The sequence below is a fragment of the Heterodontus francisci genome, chromosome 18, assembly GCF_036365525.1.
Source record: "Heterodontus francisci isolate sHetFra1 chromosome 18, sHetFra1.hap1, whole genome shotgun sequence".
Taxonomy (NCBI): domain Eukaryota; kingdom Metazoa; phylum Chordata; class Chondrichthyes; order Heterodontiformes; family Heterodontidae; genus Heterodontus; species Heterodontus francisci.
In genome coordinates this window covers 81482478-81507560 of record NC_090388.1, presented here as the reverse complement: position 1 = coordinate 81507560, position 25083 = coordinate 81482478, and the positions used below count along the sequence as shown (strand labels likewise).

Sequence of the window (25083 nt, the reverse complement as noted above, 5' to 3'; positions counted from 1 at the left end):
ACACCTCCTCCCTTAGCGGAATGAAACACCATTCTTGAAATGCATTTCATTACAATGGATAAAAAAATACAAATTGAAAAAGGGTAACTTTTTTTCCCACGCATTTATAAGATATACACATTTCTAAAAAAAAAAGTGTTTAGACTACAGCAACAAGTTCCACCAGAACATTTCGGTTTTAAATTTTCAAAAGGTTGTTCCAATTAACCCATTTCAAATTTACAAGCATAGTCTTCCAAATGTTTTGTATTTTCTTTCCAAGTGTCCCTATTGTCCATCACCTCAGCCAGGTGAGCTGCACAGCTAGGAGCACTGACCACTACTGGGTTCACTATTCTGAGAAGTTTCCAGAGTACCCCTTAACCTATGTGGCCTCACTTGACACTGGAAAACCTTGTCCGGTGTAACAGAAGCTGATTTTTTTTCTTACCCTGGGGTGTCAAAGGAATTTGACAGTATCCTTCCAACACATCTATCTCTTTAAGACACATTGTGTTGTCCACTCTATCCTTACTGTCCTTTAAAATGAGAATTTGGGTCGGAGTCTGCCTTCTTTACCACAGTTCAAAACTGAATTGTAACAAATGTATCGCATCAGGCTCACTCCCAGTGGCTGTTTCCATGGTATCGAGAATGCACCCTTTGAATCGCAGTCTCCAAATGGCTGTTGCTAAGACAACGAAAATGCACCTTCCTATAACTCCTAAGCGTTTGCCAGCTCTTAAATCAATACTGATCCCTTGCAAGACTTAAAGGCAAACCGCATATTCCGAAATGACAGGACCGCGACAATATCATCAAGAACAAGCGCAGCAGATAATGGGAATACCATCACCTGCAAGCTACTCTCCAAGCCACACACCATCCTGATTTGGAACTTATCTCACTGTTCCTTCCTTGTTGATGGTCAAAATCCTGGAACTCCCTCCTGAAAAGCACTGTGGGTGCACTTACACTGCACAGACTGCAGCAGTTCAAGAAGGTAGCTCACTACCACTTTATTATACGCAATTAATGCTGAACTTGCCAGTAACGCTCACATCCCAAGAAGAAATTTAAAAAAAATACAAGTAGTAGAAAGTGAAAATCAGAGCAGTCGGCATTGACTCATGGCTCAACCTGATTGACCACAAAACCACCACAGAATCGGTTTCAGATTGAACTCTCAGCTTGTATTTCAGGAATCAGTTTATAGAGACGTGATCAGCTCTGAATAGGTTGTTGAATAGACTGCAATAAGGAAGCTATTGAATATAAAGCAAGGTTCAGACAGGTGGAAGCACTCTTACCGGTTAGCTTTTTCCAAATTTTCTACTTTTTTACGGAGTTCGCTGTTTTCATTTGAACAGGATTCCACCCTGGTAAGAAAAAAGTGGGATAGTGATGAAAAATAAGAATTTATCAGGTGACTGAGAGAAAGCACTTGGTATTCTATAAAACCTGCTGTTAAAGAGAGATGGACATACTACTTAATTTATTTTTCTGAAACTGATTTTTTTTCTTTCTAGGCAATGAACCAGCACGGTTCATGGACTTGCGTTGCTCTTGGACTGGCTTTTCCTTCCAATTCTTCTTTGGCTTGGCTTTGTGCCTTCTTACAGCGAAAATGCTAAGATAGGCAATTCAGTCAAATAGAAAGATTGAGTCTGCATGCCACCAGTTCAATGAGCAGTGTCACCATTTCCAAACCTATTGATCATCTTAATCTCATTACCTTGGACAAATTTCGAAAATGCTGTTTGATAGGTGAGACTGAATGCATTTATCTATCTTGCTACCCAGAAGCGATATTTGTAAGGGCATTTTCCTCTCTTCGGGCAGAGTACTGGCAGTAGTAAACTCTACCCCTCATATCTGACCCACCCCTCTTTTTCTGGGTCAGGGCTCATTACATATGAATGGCACGCATTCATCTTGATTCTCGCCAGAAGTGGGCTGGCAATGCAAAGGTGGAGAATAGTTGTCAGGGATTCAACAACCAGAAGAGACATCAAATGACCTCAAAAAGGAGCAGAAACATCCCCAATATTGAAAGGAAGGTTCCCACTGAAGACCATGATCAAGATTGAGACCTTCATCAGGTAAGTCTGTCTGAAGCCGAATGGTGGGGATGAGACTGCTGTAAGGCCCCTTGCCTCCACTGAGGCACCTTGGTGCCTTCATCACCATTGTGGGGCCTCCCAACAAATTCCACATGGTGACCCTGGGAAGTGGCAGCACCTAGAGCAAAAAGGAGGAAAATGGGCAAGGGACCCAGGTAATGCACCGTCATCATTTGCATGTAGAGTGCAGGATAAGAACGGCTAGTAGTGATTCTGGCAGAGGCAGGAAATCGCGGTTGCAGCAGTGAGGTGGCAGTAGGTTCCGCCGTCCAAATTTTCTGACATCCTTCGCTGTTATTTTTCAGGCAAGGTTGTGGAGGAAAGATTCACCCCATGTTATCTATTGTTATGCCCAGTAAAGACATATATTCCTAACTTTTAAGATACAAAGTTTATTCAATGTGGACTCTTTGAAATTGACTTTCCTTTCAAAAAGTAGACAATGTGCTGCAAATGTGGCCATCGAAGGTCAGCTGATCTGGCCTGTGCATTCAAAAAGTGCCTCACTGTCTCAAAAGGACACACTGCAGACTGGAGGTGTCAACTACACCCATCCTGAAACCATCAAGAGACATTCCTGAATTGAATGGTTTTCTTCTGAGACAAAGGTGGTGATCATCTAACCCCACCCCCCCAGGATGAATGTCTTACAACAAAACTAGGAAGAATAAGTGTGAGGTAGCCACATCATAACAGAATGGTACCCATCCAGACATCAATAGATAGCCATGGATTCCAATCCCGGTCCATTGTGTGATCATGTCTCAACTAACAGAAACTCTAATGTGATGGATTTTGACCTTAAAAAGGTAGCCCTCTGGAGGGGGGGGGATTTGGGAGGGGGAGGGCAGAGGTGAGATCCAGCCAAGACCTTAAGAAAGCAGTCCAGCCAGAGGCTGCGGAAAGAAATCCAGCCAAGCAAGAAGCCCTGCTAATTCTACACTTCAACCTGCGGCAGCAGAGAACTGAAAGTGACCACCACCTCCAGTCTTAACACCAGAAATCTACAACACCTCAACAAGTTCAAGACGACAAACACCCAGGCCTGCACCTTTAAAAGAGGCTATCCTCCTTATAAGGTTCAACAGGTTTACCGTAAACCATGAGCATCTACCTCACTTTAAAACACTTAACCTTTGCCTCTATATCTATCCTTGTGTATGCGTGCGTGGAGTAAATGTGTGCGTAGGTGAGGTTGCAACCATTTTGGGAAGTGTAAAAAGAGTTATTCTTTTTAACCCATGGGAAAACCTGTCATTTGTCTTTTTTTTTTAAGGTAAATAAACACTCAGGGACTAACTCATCATTTTAAACAAAACATGATTGTGGTCAATTGAACAGTGGGAACCACCCACACTCCTTACCACCTATCCATAACACTATGCTAACATCTCAGAGACAAGCCACACATCTTACTCAATAAAGACAAGATGCAACCAAATAAGTGGAATTTTTTAAAATTAAAAATTGAAGAATTCTAAGGATATAAGTTACAAAGAAATAACTTTCCTTTAAATGGGATCTTTTACATCACAGCGATATCCAAAGCTCTTTATGGCCAATGAATTACTTTAAGTGCAGTTACTGTTGTTATTTAGAAAACATGTTGGCCAATTTCCACACAGCAAGGTTGCATTACCTTGCTGCATGCAAGCTTGCCGGTACTTTTCTACAAAGACATGGAGGGCGGCACAGTGGCTAGCACTGCAGCCTCACAGCTCCAGCGACCCGGGTTCGGTTTTGGGTACTGCCTGTGCAGAGTTTGCAAGTTCTCCCTGTGACCGCGTGGGTTTCCGCCGGGTGCTCCAGTTTCCTCCCACAGCCAAAGACTTGCAGGTTGCTAGGTAAATTGGCCATTGTAAATTGCCCCTAGTGTAAATAGGTGGTAGGAGAATTGAGGGAAGGTGGGGATGTGGTAGGGAATATGGGGTTAATGTAGGATTAGTATAAACGGGCGGTTGTTGGTCGGCACAGACTCGGTGGGCTGAAGGGCCTGTTTCAGTGCTGTATCTCTCTATGACATCAAAATGAACAAATGACAAAATAATTATTTTTAGTGGTACTGATTAAGGATAAATATTGGTTAGGACACCAAAAGTTCTCTCTGCTCTTCTGCGATAGTGCCATGAGATTTTTTACATCAATTTGAACAAGCAAACATGGATTTAATGACTCATCCAAAAAAACTGCATCTCTGACAACGTAGCATTCTTTCAGTACTGCACTGAAGTCAACCTAAAGTGGAGCTTGAACCCACAACTTTGACTCAAGAGGTGTGAAAGCTACTCTGAACAAAACTATATAAAAGAGCATTAGCTACAAAATTATCAGGACTGTTTTGATTTTAAATATAATTACAGTCTTACTTTTTCTCCAGGGTATCCATGTATTCTTTTTTCTTCCTTCTGCTCTCTTGGGCAGAGATCTGCCAAAAACAAACATTATCGCAGCTTGTTTATTATCTGGGAGAATCTGGTTTTGTAAACCGATGATAGACTTCCATTATTTATCATGAATATGCACTTAAATTTTAATTAAGATACATACTAAACGCTTGTAAAAAAAAAAAACAGGAGGACTGAGCTTTCCTGTCTGGAAATCAGCAGTTACGCAGTCCTAGTCAAAACATGGGCTGTATTAGCTTTCTTTTCACCTGGAGACTTTTGCATCTACTGTAGTAATTGATCCAGCATGATTAACACACATGGATTTTTACCAACATTTTAGTATTACTCCATAATCAACACATTTCTACATGATACTTATTCATTTAGAGAGATAACGGGAAGTCATTTTCCAATTGCAAAAACAAAGGTTCATGCACTTCCAGTAAGATGCTACATGAAGCCTTGAGTTTGCTAAGCAAAGCAGCACTTTAATGTGTTTATCTTCCTTACTTTATTCTTAATTTTTCTGCGTATCTTTTTGAGTGCCTTCTCTTCTGCTTTTGTAAGTGGCAGTTTGACAGGAACGGGGTATCCTTCAGCAATCAGAGTGCGTTTCTCTTCCTCTGTTAGCATCAAAGGTCCTGATGAGCCTTGCAGTTTCTGGGGTGAAGAAGAATTCAGTTACATTTCCTTTTAAGGGCTTTCACTTAATTGAAACTTATTCTTGTGGAATATTAAAGATTACCAATCATAGGAATGATTTACTTTGTTCTTTAAACTGGATTCACATGCACATATAAAAATAGGTCTGGGGTGGGGTGGGGTGGTAAGGCCGAGGGGCACAAACCCAGACCAGCAGCAAATCACAGCAATTTTGTGAAGCCAGTAAAAACTTTCCTACTCCTTCCAGCTGCACAAAAACAAATATTAAAACTTTGGTGGCTGTTTCTCTATAAGGACTGTTGCTCAGACGGCTCAACAGCAGTACAGTTGGTGGCACACATTCAGCCCATGTGTCCTCTAAAATTGCAATCAGAATCCTAACTACATCATTCGGTTCCCAACTTACGTGGGTAGGAGACCTACCCTCTATTTTAGACGGGTTTAGTTTAGTTTAGAGATACAGCACTGAAACAGGCACTTCGGCCCACCGAGTCTGTGCCGAACATCAACCACCCATTTATACTAATCCTACACTAATTCCATATTCCTACCACATCCCCACCTGTCCCTATATTTCCCTACACCTACCTATACTAGGGGCAATTTATAATGGCCAATTTACCTATCAACCTGCAAGTCTTTGGCATGTGGGAGGAAACCGGAGCACCCGGAGGAAACCCACGCAGACACAGGGAGAACTTGCAAACTCCACACAGGCAGTACCCAGAATTGAACCCGGGTGGCTGGATCTGTGAGGCTGCAGTGCTAACCACTGCGCCACCTGTGGTTGCCCAGGGATAAGCTCATTTCAAAGCGGCTTCAATACGAATGATAGCAGTAATTCTACCAATCTTATTTTGAGGTCCTCACCCCATTGATACCAATTTGGCAAGTTAAAATCAGTCCCACTGTTCCTTGACTTCAACGGAAAGTAAAAAAAAAAATCAAGTGGGGCGTAACAGGGCGGCCAATTCGATCCAGTCAGTTTCCCTCTGGACAGGCTAGGTTTAAATTACCCAAGTATCAGTTTTGAGCTCCATACCCAAATGCCTCCCATTATCATCCATATCCAAGAGTGCAGGTAATGCCCAGCTCACAGAAGTTTCCTAACGCCAGGTTATCAATGACTGCTTGTAGTTTTATAGAACATATGACAAAAGGTAGGGATATAGGATTGTTTATTCTTAATAAATATGTAGCTTACATGTGGTGCAGTAAGAAGAGGGGAGCTCGACAAAGCAGATGGTGTACGGGTTATGATTTTTCCCGTGGGCTGTGGCTGAATAGGGTCAGGTGATTGAACAGAATGCGTTGGGCTCTGTCCGCCCTCACAGTCGCTGCCATGACTGCTTGGTGGGGTTGGTGGCAGTTGCAGAATATCTGCTCCTGCTGCAAAGAAAAGAAACACAGTCACCATTTAAACACAAGTGTTCAGCTTGTCTTGGGTAAACTGTCCTCAGGACAGAATGTACCAGTTGTACAGATGTGTGAGAGATTTAAACTATTTACATTATGTGAATGTATGTCACTGTTGGGAGAAAATAATTGTAAATTGCATAGGTTATTAAAATAACTTTCAGTGGTCCAACTTTAAGATTTCCCCAACTTATTGATGCAATTCACATACATGGTTATCTGGCTAAGAAAAAAAGGTTTTCATGTATATAGAGCTTTCTCAACTTCAGGACATCCCAAAGCACTTTATAGCCAATAAAGTATTTTTCAGAGAGAGCAAGTAAGAAATCAACTCAGCTCTGTAACAAGCTGCAAAAAAAAAACCTAGTGTGATAGCGCCTTTTCATTTGTTGAGAAACTTAGTGAAAAGCCAAGTACCTGTGCAAGGTACTACTACAGTTGAGATAGCAGGAGCAGAGGCCAGGATCAAGAAACAGTGGTCATGTGACACCAAAGATTTTAAAAGCCTATCAAACTTTCTCAAGCATCCTGTTCAGAAGTACGAGAGGTGGACCACAAGCCTTCCAGATATGGGAGCAATATTCATGTCTTAGACATAATTGGGCTTATGGAATTAATTGTTTTGAAGAAGAAAACAGCATTAGGGTGATAGAGGAAATAAAGATGCTTAGGCACAGCTTTAGCAATTGAGGAGATGTGGAAGTTCTGCTGGAAAGCAGGGGTTATAAGGAGGTGAAGAATATCAATAGATGAAGGAGGGCTGAGAGCAAAGCCATCGTAGTTAAACAGTGGTAATTATTGATTCTTTTAAAATAGGAAACAAACTGTTTTTGAAGAAAGAAACAAGATTTTCATTCCCACCAAAGGCATGGAGATCATCAAAATGTTCTGATGAAGGATCACTGACCTGAAACGTTAACTCTGCTTCTCTCTGCACAGATGCTGCCAGACCTGAGTATTTCCAGCATTTCTTGTTTTTATATCAAAATGATTCAACTGCTACTGAATTTGTAGCTAATACTTTAGGAAGTCTCTAAATGTAGGCTGCATGAATAACAAATATGCCCCAATATTAAAAGAAAAGGGAGGTATGAATGTCAAGCAGTTAACCTGTTATTTAATATGCATATCTTCCAGCCTTCCAAACACTAAAGTTACAAGTATGAGTCAGCATGAATGTAAACATAACAAATCATGCCTTACCTGTCAACTTGCATTCTTTAAATAGCTGAGGCAGAGACCATTGCATCTTTAAAGGGAAAGTGGATAAATATTTGGCAGCATCAGATAATGGGCTAAGCAGGGTAAATAGGGCAATGGGATTAAGTTTTGAATTACTTTGGCAAAGAGCATAGGTGCAATGGGCCAAATGATCTCTGTGCTTTAAGCTGCTATGGTTCTAAAATAAGTGATCACTGGATTTTCAAAATAGTTTGATAAAGCTCCACAAGCAAAGATTATAGCAGTAGGTAGCTGGACTGAAACTGGCTTTAACAGAAGCTGATGATAAATGGAAATTATAGACTTCTGCAGGTATCTGTTCATTTGGTTTTCTTTTCTTCTCATCAATTAGGGTTGTTTGCCTTAGGACAGAGGGGTGACTTAATTGAGATATACAAAATTATGAGGGGCCAAGATAGAGCAGAGTAGACAGAAAGCACCTGTTTCCCCTAGTGGGGAGGTCAGTTACCAGGAGAAACAGATTTAAAGTGATTGGTAGAAGGAGATGAGGAAAAACATTTTCACCCAGAGGGTGGTGAATTCACTGCCAGGATCTGTGGTGGGAGGCACCATTTAAAAATGTACCTGGACATGCACCTGAAATGCTGTAACCTGCAAGGCTACGGACCAGGTGCTGGAAGGTGGGATTAGATTGGGCGGCTAGTTTTTTCAGCTGGCACAGACCTGATGGGCTGAATTGCCTCCTTCTGTGCTGTAACTTTTTTATGGTTTAACTTAATCCCTTCCATTCCTTTCCTGAAGGCATCAACTCCTTACTACAGTCTAGTTCAATAAGCATCCATCACTTTCCTGCACTTTGGCCGACTGGTCAATATGTGTTTGTGAGCCTCACCAGTGAATGTTGGCAGACTGCTTAAACATGTAGCTATCATAGACAAGCCTGAACTTGTCTTCACCCGATATCCACAGAGAGCCGATGAAGGCTCACAATGCAACTGGCCCAAGTTTGAAAGCTTCAATTGTAAATTGGTATTCAGATTCTGGAATTCACTTTAATTGTCAGGGATCAATTTCACAGATTTTATTCCTCTTGAAGGTTTGCCTATTGTTATATTGCCTTTTGCAGGAGAACAAGCAAGTTGCACAGAGACCAAGGCAGCTGGACAGAATCTGCACACTATTACTACTTTATGTCCCTACTATATGAAATCGGCACAGCGTTACTACTACACATTTCTTAATGAGTAATAATTAATATATTGCAGTATTTTAGATTATTTTTTGATCAAATTAAATTTTAAATTCCACCTTCCAAATTACTTCCTATCCATGAAGAATTAACTAACCAGGCACTCAACACAACTGGAGTAGGTGCTATTATCACAAAGTGGGAATAATGCCTCAGTTTATCAATTATGCATCTCACCTTCCTTTGGAGACAGATTGAGGAACTGATCCACCTCATGCGGTTCCAGCTTAATCTTTGGAACAACATTCTGTGTGCATGTTTTAATCTGAAAGAACACAACACGAGTGGTGTGAATTATTGATCACAAAGGCAGAGAATAAAAGGAGCTCTCAGTCTGAGTGGAGGAAAATTCAGACATCATTAAACCTGCCCCAGAATGTGTATAAAATGATCTAATAGCACGCAGAAGTGTCCTTTGTTGAGGAACCAGGAATCCAAATAGTTCAAATTTAAAAACTATGCAGGACTTCATACACATAGACCTTGGAGAGGATACAGTGGAGATTTACTGGAATGGTACCAGGGATAAGGGATTTCAGTTATGTGGAGAGACTAGAGAAGACTGGGTTGTCCTCCTTAGAGCAAAGAAGGAGGAGAGATTTAATAAAGGAGTTCAAAACTCTGAATGGTTTTGATAAAGTAAATAAGGAGAAACTGTTTCCACTGGCAGAGGTTCAGTAACAAAGGACAAAGCTTTAAAGGCATTTAGCGCAGTATAGCAAATCACCTGGTTGGGGGGCAGGGGAAAAGAGATGTGGAATGATCTGGAATGCAATACCTGAAGATGCAGATGCAACAGTAACTGTCGAAAGGGAGCTGGATCTCCCAGTTAGAAAGGAAAAAATTACAGGGCTGTGAGGAAATATCAAGGGAGTGGGACTAACTTGCAGCTCCTTCAGAAAGCTACCACACACACAATGGGCTAAGTGGCTTCCTTTTGTGCTCCATGATTCTATACATACATACATACAATAAAGTACTCAGTCAGCCTTAAGGAGTGGATATTCTCCTACCAAGCAATCCTTTGTGCTGTACCTGTAGAACTGCAGAGTTTTGCTGAAATCAATCTAACTTTTTTTTTAAAACACACCCCCTTCATCCACCAATTAAAACAAAACCTGTAAAAACTGTTTGATTGTAATTGCGATGACTTAATATTTGGAGTCTTATGAACTTTGGAAATATAACTTGATTAGGATTGTATGTTCAAGATTTTGAGGGAATGGTAGCAGTGTTGAGAGTAGAGCTGATGTGTGAAGATCAGCAGTATGGACAGTTTGTTACTGTAGCTGGAGAGAGAAAGGGAAAATTGATGAGGAACTAGCGTAATCTACTAGAAATAAGGGAAATAATGGTCGTAGGAGATTCAATTTCATTCGGACACAGGAATAAGGCTAACAGAGTAGTGATCTGCCTACTGGAAGAAAATTTGGAATATTGGGGGAGGCTTTAGTAAATGTAATGAATTTCTGAAGAGAATGTTTTAAATGAATGAGTTGTTGGCCAGTTGGTCCCTTTCAAGGGGTGTTTGAGTTGATAGATAACGGGGGCTATTAATGGATAACCAAGATGGTATAAGACTGAAGGGTTACATCCCAACCAGGCTGGAGCAGGTAGATTAGCCACCAACGTAAAAAATATATAACATGTATAGAGGTAGGAGTGAGGTGATAACTAAGGATAATATGTTACTTTCTAATGCTGTAGGGGAGCAAAAAACAAACAAAAAAAAAAGGGACAAAAAAATACAGTAGGGAAATAATAAGACACAGAGAGAGAAACATAAGTTTATATTAATGTACAAGCCAAGTTTGCAGAATTGGAAACACAGTTCTAAAGGATAAATGTGATGTAATAGGAATAGATGATGTATTGGTTAAACCAGGACATTGACAGAGATTAAACCATCAGGATGTAAAACTTACAGAAGGAACAAACACAGCAAAGTAATTGGAGTAGCAACGTGAGTAAGAGACAGCATTACAGCAATAGAAATAATAAAAGTGCTTTACAGCACAGACACAGTAACTCGAGGTCAAGGATAGTTACATGAAAAGAGGATAATTATTGAATGTAATAGATTTACTAGACAGGTGGAGAGGATGGAAAGATATTTTTGCAGACTAGAGAGCCCTGCAAAAAGACCTTACATTAATCACAGGGCTTTCAACTACTCAAATCTTGCCTAATAAAATAAGAAAAGCAAAAAGAGGAATAAATGGTTCTAAAGGTAATGCAAGGTTTCTTCCTTACTCAAGCAGCTAAAATAGTTATGACGAAAAACGGAGATTTTTGTATTTCATTTAGTTTTGCAACAACTGAATTTAAACTCTTATGGAGAGAGTGTGGGGCAGTGGAATTAGTTTTGAACTGTTCCAGCAAAGACATGATGGGTCAATTGTTATCTTTCTGTGCTCCCTAAACCTTCATATAAAAGGTTAGCCTCAGTTTAGATAACTCCCAGATATACACAATGCCAAGTTTGACTAGACCAACTAGGCAGAATACAAGCCATCAAAATTGTGCAGTCTTGCATATCATATTAGTTTTCAGACAAGGAGTTGTTGAGCATCTCCCATAATAGTCTGCACCTTTAATGCAAAAAAGCATTGCATTTAATGTGCCTAGCTGAAAGCTTAGTGAAACAGACAATGCAGTTTCTGCAAGCTACCATACCAAAGCAGGGGACAATAGGTTCACCCTTCAAAATGGTAACTGATTGTTGAGGACTGGCCTGCCAAGTTGCCATAGAGCTGAGGGAGTGATCAGAGGTCATGCTTTTTCTTTCCATCTCCCTGAAGAAATCAGCTGAAAGCAGTTTGAGCCTGGAACAGTTAGAGAGGCCATGTTTCCGAATTAAAGAAACAGCGAATGAGACTGCAGGCTGTGATATGGACACATATGGCCTATAAAACAAATGGTATTGCCAGTTAGTTGGGCTAATTTATTCGGCTAATAGTGGCAGGTTCACACCTTTTATTGTTTTGTGATAGGAGATACAATAGGAAACTAATTGAATTTTACTATGAAAACTGTATTCTGATCGATCACATAATTTCATGTAAAATAAGCCGATTTCTTAGTTCACATTTGACTCATATCACTTGAGTTTCAGCCCACCTTCCGAAAATATTCAAGAGTGCATTTAGCGGCACATGCAATATCACAGTATCCAACAAGAGATCTATTATAATGACCTCTAACACATTATAATTTAACTAGATATTGGATAGTGAAGTGCTTTCCAGATTGTGGAAGACACCAGGTCTGCTCGTGGGAGTGGCCAGACTTGAGAGAATATATCCAGTAGAAGAGTCAAATTTGTAACAATGATTTCATCCTTGATGTGCAATTGATTTAAAATTATATCTGAATTTTTGCATTTGATTTTATTTCACTTTTAAGTGAAAAGAGTTTTGTTTAGTGTAGGGGGAACAGCAGAACCCTGTGATATCCAGTATGTGCACAATGTGGAAGGGCCTGGATGGTCATGTATACTGGTTAATTACAAATGCATACTATCTTCAAAGGCTTGAGCTCAAGGTTTTGGAGCATGTAGAGCACAAAAGTAGTGCAATCGGTGTATAATCAACAGTCATTATTTTCTCTGCCCCTCACACACAGGGTATCTGCATAATTAAGCATGGAAACACATTGTGTGAATAAAGCTTATGCATTGTCATCTGAAAATCTTATAAAATGCCATCTTGCTTTTCTTCTAATCGTTTTGAAAAACAACCAAATAGTTTCTTTTTTAAAAAAAAAATCTAAGAAAGCATTGGATCATTTGGTGAACTTAAATGTTAATAAAGCATCCTGGGAGAGTGCGCAGACTGCATATGCTCACACTGCAGTACTTGCTTTCAACCAGTGTCACAGCCCTGGACAAAAGTACTGCATCTAAGCCTCAGGCTTTCGGTACAGACTGAAACTTTCAAGTAAAAACATAAATGAAGGCATAGAAATTCAATAGATACATTCAAATATGCTATTTTGCACTATGCAATTTTTGGTGATTAAAAAAAAACTGTATTGGAACCCTTTTAGATGTTAGAAATTTCAGTTAGTGAAGAAAAGGACAATTTTTTTTAAAGAAAGCATTTTAAGTAAACTTGTCAGGAAAATATAATTGACCACTAGGTGGTGGTCAGAGACTAAAATTGAATGGCAACAGGAGTCAGTTCCCAAGATTAAAAGATTCTTACAGATTAGAAAGCTCATTCAGTTCATCATAATTTATCCATCGAGAGCACTCCCTATTGTTACATAAAAGTTGTTTATTAAAAGGGTATTTGATACACCACTCTGCCTGGAAGTCCATTTCAGGTGTTGATCATTCTTTGCATAAAGACATTCCTCATTTCAGTCCTAATGAGGTACAGCAAACAGTGAGAATGATATAAAACGCTTGCAACAGGACATAGATGGCATCGAGGCTGCAGATGGAATTTAATACTGACAGGTGATGTAGTTTGGCAGAAGGACTAGGGAGAGGCAATATATACTTAATGGCACAGTTCTAGAGTGCAGGAACAGTGGGACCTGGTGATGCATGTGCACAAGATCTTTGAAGGTGGCAGGACATATTGAGAGAGAGGCTTCATAAATATAGGCAGAGTACAAAGCAGGTAAGTTATGATGAACCTCTAATGCTCTGGTTAGGCCCCAACTGGAGTATTGCGTTCAGTTCTGGTCAGCACTTTAAGAAAAAGTATTTGAGAATCCTTGAGAGGAGATTTACCAGAATCGTTCCAGGGATGGAGTATTTTAATTACAAGGTTCAGTTGGAAAAGCTGGGTTTTGTTCTCCTCAGAACAAAGGAGATTGCAGGGAGATTTAATAGAAGTGTACAAGATTATGACAGGCTTAGATAAGTTAGAGAAAGGAAAAACTGTTCCCATTAATAAATGGTAAGAGGACTAGGGGACACATTGAAATTGAGGTAAAAGATGCAAGGGGAATATGAGGAAGCACTTTTTGAAAAAAAACATAGCAGGTGGTAAAAATCTGGAACTCGCTGCACACAAGGGTGGTGGAAGCAGAGACAATCAATAACTTCAGAGGAAGTTGGATGGCCACCTGAGAGAAATAGACTTGTCGAGCTACAGGGATTGAGCTGAGGAAAGTGACTGACAGCATAGCTCTGTGGATAGCCAGAATGGACTCGATGTGCCGAATGGCCTCCTTCTGTGCCATAAATGACTCTAAAGGTTATCACCTTTTACTAGTTCATCCTGTGTCTCCTTATTCCACTGACAGTTTAATTAAAAGTAATGCTCTTAGGTAACCATTTCCATATCATACACTACCTTACATACTCTATATCGCTCTACAAGATTACCTCTCAGATGTATTCTGTCCAGGCTGAAAAGCCCAGTCTCTCTCCAGTTTTCCCCATATTTCAGATCTTTTGCACCACATCTCATGGCTTTTTCTGCACTGCCTTTCATGCTTTAATGCGCCTTTTTTTCCCCCTCAGTAACCATAGCTAGACAGAGCACTGCACAATTTGAGAATGACTTCCTCCATCTTGTCTTCTACTGTTATAGTATGTACTCCATTATGAGGCAGGAGTCTCAGGCTCCCCTCTCACCCGTCTCTGGTTTGGCCATAAAAGGGTTTATCTTTTTAAACACAGTGACTTTAGCTTACCACCTCAGTGAGCCCTTGCTCACTGCACTCTAATTACCATTGCAGGTTTAAACAAAAAAGATGCAAGTTTATTAGCCTTATCATTTTAACCCGGTTAAAAATACTAAAATATGCCACACATCCATATGAGAGGCACACACACACACGAATAGATATAGAGGGGAAGAAGGAGTTAGGGGGTTGGAGTAGAGTTTAAAATAAATAGAATACAGATACGGTTCTTAACGTCCTTGGTATAATGTCCTCAATTGAAGTTAAGGTCAGAGTCCTCGCTGGAGACGCTCGCACAATTTCAAGCTTGTTTCTCTGCCGAAGGCCGAAGAGAGGCTTTGTCTGTAGTCTTGAAGCATAGAAGCTGCTACCATGGTTTTCCTGGGGCTTTGCTGGGGACAGACAGAGAGAGATGTCTTCTTCTTGAGATTCAGAATTGCAGTTCGTTTCCTTTCTGTGAGGCACAATTCAAAAGCCCCAATCTTACCCGCAGGTAGGTCATGTGACCATCTGTTTGAAACAGCAGCTTCTTGGAAGACTGTTGGATTTCAGAGCCTTCCAGTCATACTTGGTGGGGGGTGGAGTTTTGACTCTTACAAAGTGAAAGGGTGTTATTCACCACTATTGCCCAGACCATTCTTGCTAATTAAATCAAGGATACTCCCATTGGGCTGGATTTTACAACAGGCGGACGGGAGCTGGCCGACGTAAAAGACAGTGGCAAACCCGCATCTGCCCAGTCCGGGGATCCGACCCACATTTTACAGGTCCCCAGGCTTTAAATGTTCAGAGGCGGGACTTCCACCTGCTTGAGGGAGTAAGTCCCACCTCATTGAGTTGCTGGCCAATCATCGGCCTTCAAATCGGGCACCCTGTGCAAATATCATTGGGCAGCCTTTCACATCTACCAGATGCCCGCTTGCCACAGGTGAAATACTCGTGGAGGCGGGCAACCCGTTTCTTGCCCTCCAATGGCCCACGTGAAGTGGGGCAGAGGTGGGCACAGGTCGGAAAGGCCTCCTGCTCCATTTTACACCACCTCCCACCCTCCCCGGCTACCATCCGGCTCGCTGGGGTAGCGTAAAATTCCGGCCATTGTCTCTCTATTCATCGGTCTCAGCCAGCCATTGTCTTCTCAGAATGCAAATGTGCAACATGTTCAGCTTTTTTAAACAAGTTATTTGCAATGTCCAGTAAAAAGGTTACAGTGTCCCATATGACAAAATTAATAGGTTTTCACTTGGCAGGTGTGATTTCCCACAACTGCAACATTTGTTTGACTTTGTGGATTGCTGTTCTGTATTGGATGGACATGTTAGGGTAGCGTTTCTGCTTTCCAGGGGCAAATCGCACTAGTTTTCTGAAGAGAAATTATGGTTCAAGTTTCTGCTTAAACTCATCTGCATAATCACAGATGCAAAATTTTCCATGAACTAGCGCCATTGGGCAGCATTTTAGAAATAATTGTTCATTTTTTCCCCTTACATTAAAAATATTTCGATATATTTAAGAGTAGCAACCTGTTGCATGTTTTAATACAGCTGAAGATGAGTTTAAAACAAAAAAAATAAGCATTTTTAATAAGCATGCAAAGTCCATCTGTGAGTAACCCAATTTCATATAACTGAAAATGACAAACTATAGCAGAACCATTTACCAGTTTTGTTGGTGTACACTAGTCAGTTCCTACTTTTAAAATGTATACATTAGTGCCCTTGCGCCCAAGCAAATCCACCTAAATTTTAAATGCCTCCTCAAAGAGCCACAAATGGGCACAACTAGCAGAAACTCAAAAATGATCAATTTGATCTGGGGGCATGGCTAGTTTTATGGGCAGGCTGGCTTCCAATGTTTTTTTTCCAAAAAAAACAGCACAAAAAAACCCCCCACATTATCTTGCTCTTGAAATTCCTCAATTTTCTGCGCTGGTTTGACTGAAACTCTACCCTGTTGAGTCTACAAACTTTCTTTGATCACTTTTCCTTCATTTTCAATTACTTCAACACCTTGTCAAGTTTTTCATCTTGCACTCATCAGGACAATCGCAAGAATAACCAATGTAAAGGAAAACACCAACTTATACTGCATGAGAAGAGAATACTGATTGGCTGGTAAGTGAACTCTGATTGGTAGAGGCGTTGCCATGGCGAATGCACCAGTTTACAGTTACTGACAGTTAACTGCCAAGCTTTGTTTAAAATTTAAAACAGGCAGCTTGACTCCGATTGGTCAAGGGATTGCCCTGAGGAATGCACCAGCGAAACAAACCAGAGTGTGCTCAGAATTATGCTGACAACCAATTTAAGATGGTCAGTAGCGCTTGCAGTGTGGCGCATTTGGGCGTACTGGAAGCTACATATATTAATACACATGGTCCTGTTCTTTGCAGACAGAAAGAATACATACAAACATTGGGCCCGTTACAGCTGAACAAAATAAGTGACTGCCATTTTCTGGTTCATTCCTCAGGGCAATCCCTTGACCAATCAAGAGTCAAGCTGCCTGGTTTAAATTTTAAACAAAGCTTGGCAGTTAACTGTCAGTCACCGTAAACTGGTGCATTCGCTGTAGCAACACCTCTACCAATCAGCACTCTCTTCGCCTGCAGTATAAGTTGTTGTTTTCCCTTACATTGGTTATTCTTGCGATTGTCCTGATTAGTGCAAGACGAAAGCTTTGACAACATGTCTCTATTTTCAGCAATACTCAAGTTCTGTACTACTAAACGACTATATTTCAACAACATTCACCAAGTATGTACATTGTTCAATTTTTCCTCCTGTTATACTTTTAAATATCTGCATAAAATGTTGTGTCATTGTTTGTCTCACATTCTGTTTAGTTCCTTCAGTAGTTTGTGAGTTCCTTCCTTTGATTCCAGTGACCCTCCTAGTTTGGTAATTTTTTTCTGTAAATTTCACCAATTTGCATTGATTTTCAGAATTCAAGACACTGATGTAGATTAGAAAACAGTAGTGCCTCCAACAGTGAGCCCCGAGATACCTTTACCCAGTACACCCTACTCGGCCATGCTTTTCTATCCTTTTCTGGCTTTATAATCCACAGGAAACCATTTAAAGTCTAACTCGTTAGAAGGCATACAAACTTTTAAAAGCTGTCACTTAGAATAAGTGATGGATCTGCACCTCAGCATGACTCATCTAATTTTTTTTTTCTTTGGCCTCCTTATCTCGAGAGACAATGGGTAAGCGCCTGGAGGTGGTCAGTGGTGTGTGGAGCAGCGCCTGGAGTGGCTATAAAGGCCAATTCTAGAGTGACAGGTTCTTCCACAGGTGCTGCAGAACAATTTGTTTGTCGGGATTGTTACACAGTTGGCACTCCCCTTGCGCTTCTGTCTTTTTTCCTGCCAACTACTAAATCTCTTCGACTCGCCACACTTTAGCCCCGCCTTTATGGCTGCCCACCAGCTCTGGCGATTGCTGGCAACTGACTCCCACGACTTGTGATCAATGTCACAGGACTTCATGTCACGTTTGCAGACGTCTTTAAAGCGGAGACATGGACGGCCAGTGGGTCTGATACCAGTGGCGAGCTCGCTGTACAATGTGTCTTTGGGGATCCTGCCATCTTCCATGCGGCTCACATGGCCAAGCCATCTCAAGCGCCGCTGACTCAGTAGTGTGTATAAGCTGGGGATGTTGGCCGCTTCGAGGACTTCTGTTTTGGAGATACGGTCCTGCCACCTGATGCCAAGTATTCTCCGGAGGCAGCGAAGATGGAATGAATTGAGACGTCGCTCTTGGCTGACATACGTTGTCCCAGGCCTCGCTGCCATAGAGCAAGGTACTGAGGACACAGGCCTGATACACTCGGACTTTTGTGTTCCATGTCAGTGCGCCATTTTCCCACTCTCTTGGCCAGTCTGGACATAGCAGTAGAAGCCTTTCCCATGTGCTTGTTGATTTCAGCATCTAGAGACAGATTACTGCTGATAGTTGAGCCTAGGTAGGTGAACTCTTGAACCACTTCCAGAGAGTGGTCGCCAATATTGATGGATGGAGCATTTCTGATGTCCTGTCCCATGATGTTCGTCTAATAATCTAGCCAATACAGAATGAAACCTTGGCAATAATACTTCACCGTCCCCGCCCAACAAGGGTAAAATGTCAGCATCTGTGAAGACACTTCAATGGTTTTTTTCACATTCACACTTCTTTGAATGTGGTATCTAAATCTCCACATATTCTTAAATATAGACCAAAGCCCATCAGTTGACAAATTCAGGATCTATCAGAGATTGTCTCTCTCTCTCTTGCCAGTGTTTATGTTTTTGCTTGCACTGCTGACTTCCCAATATGGCAAGCTGAAAATACTACAGAGGCATGTTTTAATTATTTCATTGTCCTAATTTAACAAAGGCTCCCATTTTGAGGGATGGGCAGGCATCTACACCAGACATTTGAACACAAGTTACTGTTGGCTCAGCCCCTAATAGGCTGAATTAACTGCAGCATTTTGGTGAATCTAGAGGTGGGTGCCTCTTCAATGAAGAGCAGAGTTTATAGTCTTCATCGGCATTGCCAAGTCCTCAATTTCAGCTTTGATTTCAAAAATCTTTACATTGAAACAGCTCTCCATTCTGGGCAGAGAGTGTGCACTGAAGGTATTGTATACATGCCCTTCACATAAATTAAGTGAGCTTTTAACAGTTATTACTTAATGGTCACCCTGGTCTTCAATTATAATGGAAGAAAATTATAGTCCTCTTGAACATACATAACGTTACAAAATACTTTAGTTAGGGTAGTATCCAAATGCTTTTGAGCACAATAACCAAGTTTAGTCGAAATACCCTCTCTTAAAGCTCCACTGTGACAAGATTCTACTTTTAAAATCGCTTTTTGTTTTGGTTCAGTTGTAGTAAATCTTCTACGGAAACTGCAAAGGTTATTAGCCATTTCTTCACTAAGCTGGATGATTGATGCCTGATCTTCTCTTTGCTTTAGCTTAGGCCAAAACTAAAAAAGGAGACAAAACGAACACAGATAACTATAAGCCTATTAGTCTGATATCAGTAATAGGAAAGATGCTTGAGGGAATCATTAGGGATACAATATGGTTACTTGGATAGAGGGGGACAGGCTTCACAAAGGTCATGTATTACAAATGTGATATATATATATATATTTATATATATTTTTTAAGATGTCACCTAGATGGCGGACGAGAGAAACCCCAGTAGGCACTTTCTTCTTCGACTTCCAAAAAGCATTTGACAAGATCAATGCCTCTGGTATTAGTGGTAAGATTGAGCTAGATTGAGAACTGGCTGGAATGATGTAGGCAGAAAGAGTTACAGATGGATTTGGATCTGATTGGAGACCAGTCACAAGTAGTGACCCACAGGGATCAATGCTGGGACCCTTATCCTTTATTATTTTAACGATGCAGGTGTTGGGGGCATGATCTGCAAATCTGCAGTTGATACCCATGATCTTTGCGAGTGTTAGGACTGTAGACGATACTCGATTGCTTCAGACAGATCTTGATGTGTTGGGGGATTGGGCTTGTGACTAGCAAATGATGTTTAATTTGGAAAAGTGCAGTGTAGATGGACAAATGCTCAACAGACATACAACTTTTAGGGAAAACCATTAAAGAAAATGGATAAGGAAAGATCTGGGTGATCTAGTGCTATCTAGTGCTTAAATCGCCAAAGATTCCATCAGTAATGTCGTAAAACAATAGTTGGAGCGAATAAGGCGTGTGCATTCATAGGACAATTGACAAGACAAAACCTACCATTTTGTCTTTGTACAAAGACTTGGTCAGGCCTCAGTTGGAACGGTGTCTAGTTTAGGTCTCTTCACATGGTGGGTGATATTGAAGCTTTGGAAAGGGTGCAGAGGACGGCCACTTGACTAATTCCCAGTTTAAACATCTTAGTTATCAAGACAGCCTAAACTTACAGGTGATCTGATCAAGATTTCTAAGATGATGGCAGCATTCAAGTTAACAGTTTGCTTCAATGAAACAGGTTAGGGAGGTCTGAGCCATGTCAGCATGGTTCGGCTGGGGCAGAGGAATGTCCACAATTTTAAATCATGCGATGCCATATGTTACCACCCACGACTTGCAGTGCAGACCACGTCTGCCTCTTCACCCGACAGAATAAATTCTGCGACCCGGCTTTCTGTTTCTTTGTTGCAAGGTATAGCAAGGAAATACAGAACATTGCATTGTGATCTCACAAGCTAGCAGGAATGGCCAAAGGTCATAGTCAATCTTGCAATCACCACTTTCATTAAGATTTTGCACATTCTCCTTAAATCTTTGAGAGAAAGCGCATCTTCAGTTATGCTGCTAACTCTTCTGTGCTGTCAGTTATCCTCATTCCCTCCCCAACCCCACCAGCTACGCAGAGGCCACTGTCAAAATGAAGAATTCCACCATTTCCTTTCCTCCCTCTAGCTCTAGGCAACTTTGGCTGACCTTAGTAGGTATTGTCTGATCAATTATTTTGTAACAGTGGCTAGAAATACTATTCAGAATTGGATATTTCTGAGTCTCCATGCAAGAGATAGGCTTGATAAAGGTGCTTCAGTAAGGTCAGCACTCCCATTTGTGAAGTGCCAGAAGAACAACTTTTATTCTTATTCGTAAAAGCTAGAGTTAAAACTTCTAAGCAGAAAAGGAATTCATTTTGATGTTCTTTAGATCATACAAATTTGATTACTTAAGTTGATAAGCAGATACACCAATTATTCATCTGCATGGCAGTAGGTGGGGCAGTGCCCAGACCTCGCAGGATATAAAAATCACGAAGGTTTTTTTGGTGCTTGGACAGAATTCTTGGTATTAATTAGGGGAGCTCATTCTCTAGTGTTCCACAGTGTAGCAGGTGGGTATCTAGCCTATTGTGTCTATTACTGCTTACATTGGGTTCTTTCATAAGCAGCCACAAAGTATAAAGGTAGATCATAAGCAGAACAGGTTTGTCAGGGTCAGCATTCTGTAGAAATGTGACTGAATTCTTGATCAGTTCTTTGGCAACATCTTATGGTAAACTTATAACTACTTGCAGTTTCCCAATGCTCCGTGATACACTCTTTCAATTAGTAGTTTCCTCGAATCAAGACACAGTCTTTTACCCACTGGTCGGCCTAATTGATAGTTAAGGATAACATTAAACAATGTCCTGGTCTTAAATAAAGAGAGCATTGTATCAGCAGCAGCTTCCCATGTTTAATGAGGGGTATGACAGAACATCAGTACCATTTCTACATCAGTGAACCCCAGTTCTTGCAGGGTCTAAGGCATTCTCAGACTCAAGCTCCTCATCACTGAAGGACACATCGTAATTTCACCCAACAAATTTTGCAATTCAATGGACCAGAATTTGCTGGCAAAATAATGGCAAATCAAATCAAAGGTGCAACCATTATGAGAACAGAAAGTGCCAGAGATACTCAGCAAGTCTGGCAGAATCTGTGGAGAGAGAAATAGAGTTAACGCTTCAGATCTGTGACCCTTCATCAGAACTGGCAAAAGTTAGTAATGTAACAGTCTTTGAGCAAGCGAGAGGGGGGAGGTGGGAAGTAGAACAAGGAAGGTCGGTGACAGAACAGAGGGGGAGAGGTTAAATGGTAGATGTCATGGAACAGAATGCAAATGGAGTGCTAAATAGTTGTAAACCATTATTATTGTGTAAAATACCCAATAATTTGTGGTGAGGCAGAGATATCCGATCAGTTGCAAATCACCGCCACAGGTTGCTGGACAGTTGCATTGTTCTGCTGCTAGTCTTGTGGAAACAGAAATTTGTCTTTAAGCTTCCCATGAGTTTCAGGAAATTGTTGCATTTATGAATTAATCTCATTGTGGAAACTTAGGGTATGCACTTAACAGTGTAAGGACACCTACGATGAGATTTATGTTCCTGTAATTCCACTCAACCTGTCCAGCCTAGAAATGGAACAACTGAAACTGTGGAGTCTCATTCCTACAGGTAAATAGTTTGAGTTTTTTTTTAATTTTACATTTTTTCATAATTTTGCTTTCTATTTTTTCGATTAATCCACTTTTTCTTTCCCTATTTTTCTTTCTGTACCTGTTTTGACTCCAATTCACCCTACTTCCTTCGCCATCATTCCTCTGTTTCTTTCTCAATCCTTAAATCTCATGGTTAAGTAGATAGATTGTTGGTCCAGTCGTTCACCGGGGACCCATTCACCTCATCACTCTATCAGCTCGCACTTCCAGTGATTTGCAGTGCAAAAAAATTTGAAACTGAAAGGTGAGGGAGGTCTAACTAACCGAGCAACCATGAGATGCCCTGCTCCTGCAAATTCTGGACCAATACCTCAACAAATGAAGAATTAAAAAGAAAAGACTTACTTGTTCTGGAGGAGTTTTATATTCCATTCAGTGCAAATAAGGTTGTGATGACAGGCCATCAAGCTGAAACGTTAATTCTATTTCTCACTCCAGTGACACTGCCTGTCTGAACTGCTGAGTGTTTCCAGCGTTTTCTGTTCATTTCAGATTTCCAGCATCTACAGTATTTTGCTTTTTACAAGTAAGATGTGTTCTGAACAGATTCAGACAATGTTTTAGTGATAAATATGGAGGGTAATTTTATTCTAACCCACTGAACAGGAGGCAGGAGGGTTCAGATTGGACATCCATTTGACACCCGTTGATTTACTATTTTCAATGAGGAATAAAATTGGACAGGGAGTAAAACTCAAAGTATCCTCACAAATATACCACAGTCAAACTTCCTGACCAAGTAGCTAACAACTTCATTTGAAAAACAAAATCCATTGTGCCAGTATTTATTGTTTTAACACAAACATGAGTTTTGTGATGTCTTAGCTCATGACGAGGTAGATGATCACCATGATAGTGAGCATGACTGAACAATGATTGAATCATATTCGTGGGCTAATTTTTAAGACTGCTTTTAAATTGACTCTCAAAGTTAATCCTACGTAATAAGGCACAAGGGTAGATTTTACAAATTTCTGTTCCCAGAAGGAAATTCTGTATGATGCGCTGACCTCCAGGTCTCAAGTGGCCAAAATATGCTCCCAGCAGTTGAAGTTCAATAGTAAGAAATTCACAAAACTACTTTTACGGTGTCTTTATACGGGTTCAGGCCTAAAAGCATCACTTTAATTATGATGTATACCAATGTGAGTTGTTTTCAGGTCAGTTTTAATCTCTATTATTCAGAGTTAAAAGTTAATGTTTCTACAGAATTTCCCCACATCATCCATTTATGTTGAATGAAAGAAAAACTTGCGTTTATGTAGCACATTTCATGGCATTTTACAGCCAATTTGAAGTGTAGTTATTATTAGAAATGTGTCAACCAATGGGCACACAGCCAGGTCTGAGAAACAGCACTGTGATAATGACTAGATCATTTGTTTTTGTGTTGGTGGTTCAGAGATAAATGTCAGCCAGGACACTGGGAGAACTCCTCTGCTCTTCTAAATATTTCTGGGAATCTTCTACGTCCACTTGAGGGGGCAGATAGGGCCTTGATTTAACATGTTATCCGAAAGATGGCACCTCCAATACTACACTGGAAGGTCAGCTAGGTTTTGTGTTCAATTCTCTGGAGTCTTCCAACGATGATGTAGGAGCACTACCAACTGAACCATGACTGAAACCCATATCTACACAAAAGTTTCTTCCCCATGATGTTTTGTCTCTGCCAGCCGCACGAAACACAGCATCTAGGGACCCCAACAGATACTGGTAAAGTTAAGTATTTGGGGTCTAGCATGCACTCTTCATATTTATGTTGTATACCCCTTGAGGTGATGTATTGTTTTCTGGCCTCACTTACCAAACAGCATTCTAGATAATTATTAAAGGCTACTAAGGGAGATAGCTGTCTATTGAGCGTTCTTTGTTACCATGTTTTATGTTGCTGGAAAAGGAACAAATTAGGGAGAACAAGTTTGGGTGCAACTCTTCTTTCTTAACATTAGAAAGACTAGAGCAATCAATATTTGCTCCCAGATGTGCACGCACACAAAAAGTATGTTTTCACTAGGCACATGCTTGATGATTGATCACTCAGACACACAAAGCATTCAAGTGCTTGACAGTATGAAAGTAACAGACTAGGTAGACCAACTACCTGGTCCAGTGAACTTGTAAATGAGAATCTTCAAAGGTGATGCAATGGAAATTAGTCCAATTTTAACTTTGTAAATTCCCTAAAAATTGGAGAGTGATTCCAATAAATTGCAAAGTTACACTAAGCTTAATATGTTATGGGGAAAATCCTTTTGAAACAAACAATCTCAAGATGTAGAGAATATTCAATTTTGAAAAATGCACCTTGCTTTAAAAATGACAGTTAATATGTTTACAGGAAAGGCAAACCACATTTAGTTAACCAGACAGAGCTGTTCAAAGACACTACTGGAATAGTGAATAGGTACAATACAGTTGACATTGT

General features: G+C 40.6%; 1 protein-coding gene across 1 annotated transcript in view; it reads right to left on the bottom strand.

Annotated features, from left to right (window-relative positions):
- Nucleotides 1-25083, bottom strand: part of creb3l2 (cAMP responsive element binding protein 3-like 2) — a 96251-nt gene that overhangs the window by 38015 nt on the left and 33153 nt on the right. The window contains exons 4-8 of the mRNA XM_068051064.1: nt 9177-9264; nt 6357-6541; nt 5000-5149; nt 4469-4527; nt 1290-1358 (exon numbers count right to left, since the gene is read on the bottom strand). Of these exons, the coding sequence (XP_067907165.1) occupies nt 1290-1358; nt 4469-4527; nt 5000-5149; nt 6357-6541; nt 9177-9264 (551 nt within the window). The remainder of the gene's footprint in view (nt 1-1289; nt 1359-4468; nt 4528-4999; nt 5150-6356; nt 6542-9176; nt 9265-25083) is intronic.